At 43.5% G+C, this 15,309-nt stretch overlaps 1 protein-coding gene across 1 annotated transcript; it reads left to right on the top strand.

The window, feature by feature from the left end:
* The first annotated feature begins 876 nt into the window (after positions 1–876).
* On the top strand, positions 877–10,219 carry LOC139443639 (nucleolin-like). Its single transcript, XM_071224591.1, has 2 exons — positions 877–1,114; positions 9,981–10,219. The coding sequence occupies exons 1-2, from the start codon at positions 877–879 to the stop codon at positions 10,217–10,219; spliced, it is 477 nt and encodes a 158-aa protein (XP_071080692.1).
* The last annotated feature ends 5,090 nt before the right edge of the window (positions 10,220–15,309 follow it).

The raw sequence follows: 15,309 nt of genomic DNA, 5'->3' as shown, positions 1-15,309 counted from the left end.
GTTAATAAATGTGACATGTGCTGACGCGATGACGTTGTCAATACATCTTTAAATGTCAGTGCAATACGTCATGTTTCACCATCAATCATTATTTTCACGCTTCCACGCCATTACTGTCACGCGTTAACGTCAAACGACACACACATCACATACAAATCATACCTAGCCTAGTTAGGAATCTATTTCATCAGCAGATGGATCAAGTTTCATGATGATGAAATAATTCATTATGACAAAATTAATAGTAGGCTACAAGACACCTCAGCCTATTATTCAGCTCGTGCATAGGCATCATTTCGTTCCATCATCACAATGACTTTGCTATTAATCATAGTAAAGCTTAATGACAGTGCTTTCTTCGTGTACGGGGTAGTTTTTAAGCGTTAGGTATGACGGCGTTTGGGTTGGTGACTGACATGTCTCCTATGTTGAAGCTTAGCAAGCGAATATGAGACAGATCGTGCGATTACTCTATGGCAGGGCACTTCATAACGTGGCAGTGAAAACAACGACCCGACAGTTGACACTGAGCCCCTTTCGTCACATCTGTGGGATCATCATCCTTTTCATCTCGGAGGTCGAGGTTGGTCTTTAAATAGGAGATCATGACTCGGGTTAAAAGGGTGAAACATACTGATTAACTCTGCCACTGTCTCATGATGGGAAGCCTTGGAGAAGGTGGGGAGTGGTAAAGTGTTCTGCTGACAAATTACACTTACGAGATAAAGCGCCTGGATGTTCGAGTCGCTCTGCTGACACTACACTACCACATCGTGGTGCAACTCCTGGATGAGAAGGGTTTTTTGGCCACTCCTTGGTGTAGGTGGCATGGGGAAGGGACAAGTGGTTTTGCTGACATTACACAACCACATCGTGATGCAACGTCTTGATGAGAACGTGATTTGCCAGCCCTTGGAGACGTTGTCGAAGGGTCGAGTCGTTCTGCTGACATTACACTACCACATCATGATTGAACTCCAGGATGAGGCAGGGATTTGCAAGGCCTTGGAGAAGGTTGGGAAGGGACAAGTGGTTTTGCTGACATTACACTACCACATCGTGATGCAACGTCTTGATGAGAAGGGGATTTGCCGGCCCTTGGAGAAGGTTGGGGGTGGATCGAGTCGTTCTGCTGACATTACACTACCACATCGTGGTTGAACTCCTGGAGGAGGTTGCCATGTGGTTTCCCACTCGCTCGTTGCGCTGACGGGCCGCATTCACTGTAACCGTGCACAACATACAAGATCATGAACATTGCGAAACACATATAAGGCCATGTCCATTGTGATACACATAATGACTACTTAATAATCTGTCGCACATACAGGCTACTGACTAATGTGCCACACATATAGGCTACTGACTAATCTGTCTCACATACAGGCTACTGACTAATGTGTCACACATACAGGCTACTGACTAATTTGTCACACATACAGGCTACTGACTAATGTGCCACACATATAGGCTACTGACTAATGTGTCACACATACAGGCTACTGACTAATCTGTCGCACATACAGGCTACTGACTAATGTGCCACACATATAGGCTACTGACTAATCTGTCGCACATACAGGCTACTGACTAATGTGTCACACATACAGGCTACTGACTAATCTGTCACACATACAGGCTACTGACTAATCTGTCACACATACAGGCTACTGACTATTCTGTCACACATACAGGCTACAGACTAATGTGTCGCACATACAGGCTACTGACTATTCTGTCACACATACAGGCTACAGACTAATGTGTCGCACATACAGGCTACAGACTAACCTGTCACACATACAGGCTACAGACTAATCTGTCATACATACTGGCTGTAGACTAATCTGTCACACATACAGGCTACTGACTAATGTGTCACACATACAGGCTACTGACTAATCTGTCACACATACAGGCTACTGACTAATGTGTCACACATACAGGCTACAGACTAATCTGTCACACATACAGGCTACTTACTAATCTGTCACACATACTGGCTATAGACTAATGTGTCGCACATACTGGCTACAGACTAATCTGTCACACGCACAGTTTACTTGATAATCTGTCTCACATACAGGCTACTTACTAATCTGCCACACATGCAGGCTACTGACTAATTTGTCACACATGCAGGCTACTTACTAATCTGTCACACATACTGGCTACAGACTAATGTGTCACACATACAGGCTACAGACTAATCTGTCACACATACAGGCTACTGACTAATCTGTCACACATACAGGCTACTGACTAATTTGTCACACATACAGGCTACTTACTAATCTGTCACACATAATGGCTACAGACTAATGTGTCACACATACAGGCTACAGACCAATCTGTCACACATACAGGCTACAGACTAATCTGTCACACATACAGGCTAATCTGTCACCCTACTGCTAGTCTGTTCACCCTATTGCTGATATGTTCACCCTATTGCTGGTCTGTTCACCCCATTGCTGGCCTGTTCAGCCTATTGCTGGTCTGTTCACCCTATTGCTGGTCTGTTCACCCCATTGCTAGTCTGTTCACTCTATTGCTGGTCTGTTCACCCTATTGCTGGCCTGTTCACCCTATTGCTGGCCTGTTCACCCTATTGTTGGTCTGTTCACCTTTTTGCTGGCCTGTACACCCTATTGCTGGTCTGTTCACCTTATTGCTGGTCTGTTCACCTTATTGCTGGTCTGTTCACCCCATTGCTGGCCTGTTCACCCTATTGCTGGTCTGTTCACTTATTGATGGTCTGTTCACCCTATTGCTGGTCTGTTCACCCTACTGCTGGTCTGTTCACCTTATTGCTAGTCTGTTCACCCTATAGCTGGTTTGTTCACCCCATTGCTGGTCTGTTCACCCTATTGCTGGCCTGTTCACCCTATTGCTGGTCTGTTCACCCCATTGCTGGCCTGTACACCCTATTGCTGGTCTGTTTACTTATTGATGGCCTGTACACCCTATTGCTGGTCTGTTCATCCTATTGCTGGTCTGTTCACTTATTGATGGCCTGTTCACCCTATTGCTGGTCTGTTCACCCTATTGCTGGTCTGTTCACTTATTGATGGTCTGTTCACCTTATTGCTGGTCTGTTCATCCTATTGCTGGTCTGTTCACTTATTGATGGTCTGTTCACCTTATTGCTGGTCTGTTCATCCTATTGCTGGTCTGTTCACCCTATTGCTGGTCTGTTCATCCTATTGCTGGTTTGTTCACCCCATTGCTGGTCTGTTCACCCTATTGCTGGTCTGTTCACTTATTGCTAGTCTGTTCATCCTATTGCTGGTTTGTTCACCCTATTGCTGGTCTGTTCACTTATTGCTGGTCTGTTCACCCTATTCCTGGTCTGTTCACTTATTGCTGGTCTGTTCACCTTATTGCTGGTCTGTTCATCCTATTGCTGGTCTGTTCACTTATTGATGGTCTGTTCACCTTATTGCTGGTCTGTTCATCCTATTGCTGGTCTGTTCACCCTATTGCTGGTCTGTTCATCCTATTGCTGGTTTGTTCACTTATTGCTGGTCTGTTCACCCTATTGCTGGTCTGTTCACCCTATTGCTAGTCTGTTCACTTATTGCTGGTTTGTTCACCCAATTGCTGGTCTGTTCACCTTATTGCTGGTCTGTTCACTTATTGCTGGTCTGTTCACCTTATTGCTGGTCTGTTCATCCTATTGCTGGTCTGTTCACTTATTGCTGGTCGGTTCACCTTATTGCTGGTCTGTTCATCCTATTGCTGGTTTGTTCACCCTATTGCTGGTCTGTTCACCTTATTGCTGGTCTGTTCATCCTATTGCTGGCCTGTTCACCCTATTGCTGGTCTGTTCATCCTATTGCTGGTTTGTTCACCCCATTGCTGGTCTGTTCACCCTATTGCTAGTCTGTTCATCCTATTGCTGGTTCGTTCACCCCATCGCTGGTCTGTTCACCCTATTGCTGGCCTGTTCATCCTACTGCTGGTTTGTTCACCCCATTGCTGGTCTGTTCACCCTATTGCTGGCCTGTTCACTTTTTGATGGTCTGTTCACCCTATTGCTGGTCTGTTCCCCCTATTGCTGGTCTGTTCACCCCATTGCTGGCCTGTTCACCCTATAGCTTGTCTGTTTACCCTATTGATGGTCTGTTCACCCAATTGCTAGTCTGTTTACCCTATAGCTGGTCTGTTCACCCTTTTGCTGATCTATTCTTCCTATTGCTGATCATCTGATGGCCTATTCACGTTATTGTTGTTTTCTTTATCGTATTGACATTCTATGGCTTGACTGTTTATGCTATTTTCAGTGAGTGAGCTTACGCCACTTTCTGTATTATTCAAAACACATCATAGGAACACCAAGAATGAACATTTACCCATATAGGAAATCGTTCCCGGGTCTTCGGACTTGAACGATGGCTTCGTTCACTAGGCTACCCTTGAGGCCTTTGACCATACTAGTTAACTCGTTTAAGAACAAGACAAAGGTCGGGATTAATCTGTGTCTTCTTAAACATAGGTTCATTCCATGCTCTGGAGCTCATTAACGTTTTAGTGGTTGTTTTGTCTGTTGTTTTAACGCCACAATCTCAATAATGCTAATAACGGTAACGGCAAACTCGGTGAACCTTTCATCGTTCGATATGATTTATATGTAATACGTTACGCATCCTTAGCAGTAATGTCTTCGCTGCCAATAAATCATAGGCAATGGCAAAACATGTGTCCATGGACATCATGTTGGCATTATGATTATTCTTCATAAAATATTTCCTCGGTTATAGAGAGGGAGTCATTTATGTGACAGGTACGCGTGTTGACATCGAGGTGATATGAGACATATGTAGCCCTTCCTGTCATACCCCGTCCCCGGTGATGAACGACTAATGAGGCCCCAATAATATTCCGCATTGTTAACATACAGAGAGAATCAAGCCTTACATATAATGGACAGTTATAGCTCCGTCTTCACACGGTTTTTGACGTGTTAAATAGGAGAAGCCGATCTAGTGGGATTCCGTTCACGATCACGCCAACAACAGCAGGAAGCTGCTCTCGTAATAGGCCCGTAGGAACAGGCCCCGTGTTTTTGTTTGCTTATTATTAACATACTTTTTACTACGCAATTTAATATTCAAATAAAAGAAATCCTTCTGATTGTTTGGGTCGTATTAAACAAACCTCCCCCACCCCACCCCACCCCACCCCACCCCACATCCAAGGATTGACATACGGATTCAGGAGTAGCTCCGGATGTACTTGACCATGGTCTAGAGGTAGAGCGTCTGCCCGGAGAGCGGAAGTTCGGGGGTTTGATCCCTGGCCGCGCGATACCAAAATACGTTAAAAGATGGTACTTGTTGTTACCCTGTCTGGCGCTCGGCATTAAGGGGCTTAAACAAGGACTGGTCGACTCAGAGTCATTATACTGTGTCTGGGTAGGGTATTCATATTAAAGTGCGTCACGGTATCGCGATGTGCTAGCACTATAAGTCGGCATCAGTCCGGAGTAGTACAAGCAGCCACACACACGCACGCCTGCATGCACGTCGCTATACAAGTACAAAAATCTTGAACGCGATGTTAAACCCAATTTCACCTCACCTCACCTCACCTCACCTCACCTCACCTCACCTCACCTCAGCATGTATTTATGCATCTATTGGCATGGACTGATGCAGATACTGAAGTGGACTGATACATCGACAGACCTGCACTGATAATTCTACTGCCGTGACTGATATGATACTGGTCTGGTCTGCCATGGACTGGATATGATACATCAACTGGTTGACTGATACATCGACAGACCTGCACTGATAATTCTACTGCCGTGACAGATATGATACTGGTCTGGTCTGGTCTGCCATGGACTGGATATGATACATCAACTGGTTGACTGATACATCGACAGACCTGCACTGATAATTCTACTGCCGTGACTGATATGATACTGGTCTGGTCTGGTCTGCCATGGACTGGATATGATACATCAACTGGTTGACTGATACATCAACAGACCTGCACTGATAATTCTACTGCCATGACTGATATGATACTGGTCTGGTCTGGTCTGCCATGGACTGGATATGATACATCAACTGGTTGACTGATACATCGACAGACCTGCACTGATAATTCTACTGCCGTGACTGATATGATACTGGTCTGGTCTGGTCTGCCATGGACTGGATATGATACATCAACTGGTTGACTGATACATCGACAGACCTGCACTGATAATTCTACTGCCGTGACTGATATGATACTGGTCTGGTCTGCCATAGACTGGATATGATACATCACCTGGCGTCGACTCATAATCTTCTTAAAGAGATAGGCTGATGTGCCTTCTGAACACTGTGCATCTACTGAAAATACCAAGTATGGCCGCAGAGCATCTACCGCTGAGAGGCCAGTGCACCCGCCACAGTTACTGATGACGGCGTCACCCAGGGTAGATGCATCCCCAAGGCAGGGATCGTGGGCTGCATCTGGCCGTGTCCCCGACTTCCCGTGCGGTCAAACCTTTTTTGAGAGATTGGGTGTCCTGTCAACTGATAGGTTTAGGCGGGAAGTAAGGCTGTCGTCTGCTGACATGTGAGCAGACGATAATGACAGACGAAGCTCGTCTCATCTGTGCTTCAGTCGGTGGCGGGACAACTTCAAACATTGTGTTTCTAATAACCGACGCTCACAGTTACATCCCCGTGCACTGATTCATGTAATTACAATATTTATACCACGATAAATCAAGCAAACGAGCTACTCCAGACATGATATTGTATGGCCGGCATTAGCGATACTCGTTAGAGAACGTGTAGAGAGTATGTGCGCGTGTCTACCTCAACTGATTTCTAATGCTCGTCCATTCATCGTTGGAGAGGGGGGAGGGATAGCCTCGATAACGGAGTTAATCACGTGCACAGAGAAAGCGATTCGTATACTATAATTATGATTTAAATGTCATAAAATATGAGAAGAGGGAAAGACTCGCTTGGGAAAATTGTACGTATCTATCATGGAGCGGGTTATCCTGTGATCTGTCAACTCGGAAAACAGGAATGGAATTATCTGTCTTTTGCTTTTCATTCTAAACGATGACAAAAGTGACCCCTTGTCTTGTCTGTCATTAGCGAGGCAATCACCCGGCCCGTGATTTGTACATGACACGTATGTGATATCCACGCGACGGGTCACCATTAGCCATATGGGGCGCTTTTTCTCACAATAACTTAAGTTCGGCCATATGGTCTTAGGCTATATTTCAAAATTCAGAGATAGCAACCAATTAGTACTCTTCTGAACAATGAATATTTCATTCACAAAGAATTGCATGTCTTTCGGAAAAAGAATTGTTTAAAAAATCCCGTTTATAATGTAGTTCGCGTACCTAAAAGCTATTGATCAGACTAAGATTTAGATTTATCTGAAGTAATACCTTGAAGTTACATCGTTATTCATATGATGAAGTTGATAATTATTATGTGGAAAGTATTTGTGTGCGAACGATCTCCGATGGGACGTACTGACTGTATAATACATCCAGGCACCTGGCAGATTGTCCTAACGGTAACACTACAACCAGTACCCTACAGCTTGTAGAATACACCCAGTACCCTACAGCTTGTAGAATACACCCAGCACCCTACAGCTTGCAGAATACACCCAGCACCCTGCAGCTTGTAGAATACACCCAGCACCCTACACCTTGTAGATGCACCCTTCACCCCACAGCTTCAAGAATACACCCAGCACCCTACAGCTTGTATAATACACCCAGAACCCTACAGCTTGAAGAATACACCCAGCACCCTACACCTTGTAGAATACACCCAGCACCCTGCAGCTTGAAGAATACACCCAGAACCCTACAGCTTGTAGAATACACTCAGTACCCTACAGCTTGTAGAATACACCCAGCACCCTACAGCTTGTAGCATACACCCAGCACCCTACAGCTTGTAGAATACACCCAGCACCCTACAGCTTGTAGAATACACCCAGCACCCTACAGCTTGAAGAATACACCCAGAACCCTACAGCTTGTAGAATACACCCAGTACCCTACAGCTTGAAGAATACACCCAGAACCCTACAGCTTGAAGAATACACCCAGAACCCTACAGCTTGAAGAATACACCCAGAACTCTACAGCTTGAAGAATACACCCAGTACCCTACAGCTTGAAGAATATAGCCAGCACCCCACAGCTTGTCGAAACAGGCTTATTATTCGGCTGGTCATGTGCTGTAGTTTTGTTTATGTCATTGTACCCCGACATTGGACGATGCTCATTATGTCAACCACTGGTTTATCTGGTGCAGACTCAACATTTACATGCAGCGGTGATAAGACAACAAACTAACAAACACATTTTAGGGCAACTGAAATGATTTCGTTCACTATGTCACCATGTACATTATCTGTTTATGCCCTCTCTGCTGTCATGTCCAACTCTTTCTGGTCACTGGTTCCTATACATAGATTAGTGTGTCTCTTTACGGGGTGTTAACGATGACAGTGTTATGTAACAATTTCCTATGTGGTGGAGCTGGCGAGGTGTACGGGGTGTTACCGATGACAGTGTAATGTGACAATTTCCTATGTGGTGAAACCTGCGAGGTGTACGGGGTGTGAACGATGACAGTGTTATGTGACAATTTCCTTTGTGGTGTAGTTGGCGAGGTGTACGGGGTGTGAACGATGACAGGGGTATGTGTCTATTTCCTATGTGGTGTAGCCTGTGAGGTGTACGGGGTGTGAACGATGACGGTGTTATGTGACAATTTCCTTTGTGGTGTAGTTGGCGAGGTGTACAGGGTGTGAACGATGACAGTGGTATGTGACTATTTCCTATGTGGTGTAGCTGGCGAGGTGTACGGGGTGTGAACGATGACAGTGTTATGTGACAATTTCCTATGTGGTGGAGCTGGCGAGGTGTACGGGGTGTGAACGATGACAGGGGTATGTGTCTATTTCCTATGTGGTGTAGCCTGTGAGGTGTACGGGGTGTGAACGATGACAGTGGTATGTGACTATTTCCTATGTGGTGTAGCTGGCGAGGTGTACGGGGTGTGAACGATGACAGTGGTATGTGACTATTTCCTATGTGGTGTAGCCTGTGAGGTGTACGGGGTGTGAACGATGACGGTGTTATGTGACAATTTCCTTTGTGGTGTAGCTTGCGAGGTGTACGGGGTGTTAACGATGACAGCGTTATGTGACAAGCCGATGCCGATTCTGATGATTAATGCAAGATATTTTGGGAGCTACATTTATGATCATGTAATCTATCACAATATAACATGCCTGTGGGTTACATGCCTATCACTTCCTACGGAGATGACAATTGTCATACCGCCCTAAAGCTCGCTTGGAATTGATGTGTTTTTACAAAGGATATCATAACTATAATCACGACTCCTTAGAACAACCTTAAGCATTTGTTTGTCATGTAGTAGGTCTTAATGGGTTTTCGGGGCGGTCGGGTAGCCTAGTGGTTAAAGCGTTCGCTCGTCACGCCGAACACCCGGGTTCGATTCCCGACATGGGTACAATGTGTGAAGCCCATTTCTGGTGTCCCCCGCCGTGATATTGCTGGAATAATGCTAAAAGCGGCGTAAAACCATATTCACTCACTCACTTGAGGGGTTTTCCATATTACTGCATAAAGTACATTGTACTCTTAGTAATTGGTTCTCTCTTGGGGAAATGTTGTGAAAAAAACACATAAAAATATTATTAATGATCCTACTACTTCTGCATAAAATACCACCACTCCTGTTGCTGTAGTCCTGCACCATGACCGTGTAACATATTTATTTTATGAAAAAATAATAATCTAGAAACGCATACAAAAGCAAGTCTAGCCAGCTCAAGCTAGCTCTATTCCACAGCAATCAGCGTAGGGAAATATTTTTTTTTTATTTTCAGAGTAAAGAAGGATATTGTGAAATATAAGATTTCAGAGACTTAATGTTAGTCTACTGTTGCTGCAGCCACTGCTGTTGCTGGTACTGCAGATGATGATGATGAAAACGACAACGATTATGATTGTGATGCTGATGCTGCTGATGCTGTTGATGCTGTTGATGATGCTGATGAAGCTGATGCTGCTGCTGCTGCTGATGATGATGATGATGATGATGATGATGAAGATGATGAAAACGACGACGATAATGATTGTGATGGTAACAGGAAGGAGGTGGAGAGGAGGATTACTTTAATCTTTACATAACTTTTGAACACCTAATGTCATCCCCGATTTTCAGTGATCTATTAATAATTTTCGCCGCTTGTTTCCTTTTACGCCCATTGGAATCTGTTTCGGCAGATAATCGAGGATGGTTATTCTCTGGCGTGGACGTTTTATATCTAAATGTACGCTCTACTACAAGATGTTTGAAAAGTGTCCTTTTTCCCGGGCATCCACAGACCGATCAGTCGGGTTATGTGTAAGCTATAGTCACTGAAGAGTTACGTATAAGGTCATATAAAAATCACTCTACAAGGGAACCCACGGGTATAAAGGAACCCTAAAGCCTCTCTAATTCCTGGTGCTGAAAAGGGATGAGTATTGGCTGCTGGGGCTGAAAAGGAGCGAGGGGGAACGTCATATAAATAGATGCTCTGGGGTCTGTAAGGGGGAGAGGTTTGGGGTGATACAGTTACATGACAATGGCAGTCTTTGTTTAGTGATGATAACGAACGGGTGTGTTAGTAATCTCTGTCACTGCTCTTCAGAATACCGGGGTGGTATGTGGCCTGTAAATGGACAGGGACGGGTGGGAGTGCCTTACTCAACTAAGTAGCATTAATTGAGATAACATTGTCGCACCAACAAAGCGTTTTGCAGCGACACGCTAATTCAATTCACAAACACGACCACACGAAGTGAAGCGGGGCCTAATCGTTGCTCAAACTGTTTACTTAATATTTCCCCATTATGTCTGTAAAATGGCCTGAGGTAGATATCAGGTGGCACCCTTGATGAGTCTTACACGCCACTAATCAAGCAAAGATACACGAACATCGGCCGAGAGTCGCGCGCCTGGGTCACAACAAAAAGACAGTCAGCTTTAGACAGTTAGGAGTGAGGGAGCATTAACCGACGGGACGACCGCGCGAGTCTTGACAGACTGGGTACGGTCTCTCCTGTCGACTGTTGGTGTCTGCGCGCCGGACAGACGACAGTCTCCAGCCAGGAAGCAGACGACAGGGCGGGAAGGCTGCATACCTTTCATTGATAGATCCAAATTGGCGAATCTATTTCTGGAGATGATTCTGAGTGGGTGTTGAGCTGTCTCCTCTCGAGTTCCGATCATTGTAAAATCTCGCCATCTACAAACTATCCCGCCTACGTCGATGGGTCAGGGCGTTAAATTATCACGTGTCAGTGACTGGTCATCACCTTGAACGGATTGTAGGCGACTCATCAGCACTGGTTATGGCTGGGAAGCTACCCACACAGTATTAATGGGAAGTAGGTGGGACCACCCAGCTTAGCGAGTGATTAACATACATCCGATTCAGCAGAAACAAAAGCCATCATGAAACCATCCTCTGTTCCATTTTACACTAAACATCGGGAGTTGACACTTTTGAGTGAAGCTATGCATGACTCAATTATCTATATACATTTAACAAGCCTCACACTGAACTGAGCACCCAGTATAGCTCGACTGATAGACTAAGTATATTCGATACCAAGAAGATCACATATCCAATGTTATCTCACACGAAACAGAGTACCGAGTACAGCTCGACTGTCATGTATATTCGATACGAAGATCACATATCCAATGTTATCTCACACCCAACAGAGTACCAAGTATAGCTCGACTGCCAGTATATTCGATACGAAGCAGATTCCAATTGAGGCTATATCCTATGTCATCTCACACCAAACTGAGCACCCAATATATCTCTACAGCTAGTATATTCGATACGAAGCAAGTCCCATCTGTGGGTGCCCTGTGAGAAGTCAAGGATGTTTTGTCCTCAGTCCCAGGTCTATCAAAGCCATGCGTCCTGATATTGCTGAAATACTAGCTGAAGTCGGATAAAACATGAACAAATCAGGGATAAGTGTGAGTCAAATATTAACGTCACATCATCATTTTGTCGTTAGTTCAAGACAATTTCGTTATGGCGGTACAAGATAAAATGCAAAGGGAATCACTAATAAATCATCATATCGCATTTTTAGTTCAAATTGATAAGCTATTCAAAACTAGTTATAATAGGTGTTGACATTTGAAGATCACACTACATTATTAAAATGTTGATTTTAACATTCAAATTTCAAATATCAGCTTTCATATTTATTATATTCAAGAGACGAGGTTTCAAGAGACACGAGAGAAGGGCAATATCTACATTATTTATTTCTCCCAATAGCAGCGGAAAACATTAAGCCTCGGAAAGTTGCAAGTAGAAGCTACACGCATTTCATTTAACCATGAATGAGAAGTGTGTATTTCAAACGAAGCAGTCGGTGTAAACAGAGCGTAAATTATACCTTAACGTGGCATCAACTGCGTTTGTCATTTGGAACGTCATGTATACATAAGTTATGTAGCGGAAAACTCTCCCAACACACCAGAAAATACGAGTAGATTTCTATTGACATCCACGGGACTTCCTACAGCTAAATGTCCCATTACCCGGCTAAACCCAACTTTACTACCACACAGCTGCAACACGCAAATCCCAATACCATACTCGGCCTTCATTGGCTTGTTCTTGGCCACTGGTGACAAGTATTGTGAATAAAAACTCATAGAATAAATCATATATTTTGTTAAGGATTTCATGAATTTCATGAAACACCAAGACGCAGTTCACGATGGTGACTCAGATTATGAGAACGTGAAGAAGCTACACGTGGACCTCGATATTTCTTTAGAAGGTATGATCACAATGCAGGCAGCACATACACTCGCTGTAGTGTCACATGCTTGACTGACCTGTATGATCTGTTGTTCGCCTTGTCAATGAGGCACTATCATTGAGACAGTATCAGATGTTATAACTGGCTTATTGTCTGTAACATCTTATCATCTGGGCCATCTCCAAGTTAATCCACATATTAATAGTCTAATCTACTTGGTATTAAAACTCATGCTGCTTGTATCAAATGTATGTGAAGGTCAACCTGGATGTGTCTCTTGATTGTCCTTCAAGTAACGCCAAAAGGTTCCGGAGCTCACCTTGGATAGGTCATATCGACATCTGAAGGCAATTATTTAACGTTTTGTTCTTACTATGTTTTAGTTAAAAAGAGAATAGGCTAAGGAAGATTTTCAAAATAACATTTTCTCTTCAACAACTGACAGATGTTGATAACATCTGATGAATAAAAACAACCTTTAGACAGATATATGTTTGTGATAAATGAGTAAAAATGAATATGTTTTCACCTCAACAAAACACGGCTATCTTATTGTGTGGTGTAGTTTTATTCAAATTGTGCGCGTGTTACCGGTGAGGCAGAACACGCTTAAAACCTTTTCGCGAACACCTGGTGTCATCACTGATTTTCAGTGGTCAATTCATATCATTTTCACCACTGCCTTACCCCCAAATGGAACCTGTTTCGGTTTTTAATCGAGACTGGTTATTGTCTGGCGTTGACGTTTAATATGATATCTGTGATTTTCTTGAAACAATGTCATTTCAGTTCATCCATCATTCTTGATTATCAGGTGTCATACCTTCATCCCATTAGCATAAACACCCTGGACCCATTCGCCACAAAAAATACTTCCTCTAGGAAGTGATTTCCATCTCTCATATTACCAACTTGGAACGGGATTTCGCTTGTAAGTGAGTGTAATGTTATTGGACGGCTATTTTTAGCGTCATGTAATTCAAACGCAGATGAAAACTAAGGGTAGCCAAAAGATGCAGGGTATGTATGAAATAGAATGGAGATATACTACACGGGTGAATCGAGCATGGCTGTCATTATGGATGTCAAGCTATATATAATACTCATTTACAAGGTCACGTGTCGATCTAGATGAGACTAGTGACATCGGCAGTTGAAATAACTGTAACAGTTTCAGGATTGACCAATTAGATCACAGATACTGTGTATATCTATATATTTGGTCTGGTGAGCAATTCCACTACATATCTATATGTTGAGAACATACATGTGAATTTTCGGGAAGAGACATTTAAGCAAAAAGTAGGCCTCTCCATGGGCACCAATTATACTCCCCTTCTGGCTAATATGTTTCTTTATGCATATAAACTGGAATTCCTGCTTGGATTAGCAAAGTCAAAACAAGAAGTTTAATTTAAGCTTCAGGGATAACGATGATCTGATATCGTTCAATAATGGTAAAACAGACAATTCCCTTCCACTAATTTACCCACCTGAACTCATCCATTTCATATTTAGATCTAAATATGAAGATTCAGTGTGACAAACACTCTCCACAAGACTGTATGACAAGAGGGATGACTTCAACTATCCAATGGTCAACTGCCCCTTCATGTCGGGCAATATTCCAGCAGCTCCAGTCTTTGGTGTCTACATTTCACAACTTTTGAGGTACAATCAAATCGTGCATGTCCTTTCTACGAAGATTTTAGAGAACGTCGTACGACTCTTGCTCAAAAGTTGTTTGATCAGGGTTACAACATTCAAATCCTCAATAAAACTTTCAAAACGTTTAATGGTACACACGCGGAGGACATTTCGCAAAAATCTGACGAAACAGTAACAAAAATTAAATTCAATTCTATATTTTGACTTGTACCATACGTTTTCGTGTGTTTTTTCAGGTGAACAATTGACTTGCCTTTGCACGTGTTGTGTTAAAGGTTCCAGCGATAGGACAGGATACGCTGACCTTTTCGCGAACACCTGGTATCATATGTCTTTGATAATGTTTCATAAACAGATGCTTATGATATTGACGGATTAATACAATGAACTTTGCTTTTAGCAGAGAATTCTCATGATCATAGAACTGCTTTCTGTCGCTTTTATAATGCTTATGGAAAGAGGGTTTAGACGCTTCAATAACCATCACATAAGATTTAGTCAGCAGACAGGGTAGGTATTGAGGTTGAATAGAATGTTTCGAAATGGACCTTTAAACAACGAAAGTTAACAGCAAGATATGCCAACTGGTTACACTTATTCTCTGCGTGAACAACCCCCACCCCCACCCCCACCCCCACCCCCACCCCCACCCCTTGTTATGCAAACTCCAACCCTTACATGACAACTATGAACAGTTTGTTGCAGTTCGCATGACAGTCAACAAACACATACTTTTGTAAGCAAATTGTGCGAGTGGCGAATGCTAC

Source organism: Haliotis cracherodii, unplaced genomic scaffold, assembly GCF_022045235.1.
Source record: "Haliotis cracherodii isolate W230 unplaced genomic scaffold, xgHalCrac1.p SCAF_5, whole genome shotgun sequence".
In the NCBI taxonomy this organism is placed as follows: Eukaryota; Metazoa; Mollusca; class Gastropoda; order Lepetellida; family Haliotidae; genus Haliotis; species Haliotis cracherodii.
The sequence above is the reverse complement of the archived record's forward strand: the minus strand, read 5'-3'. Positions and strand labels throughout refer to the sequence as shown.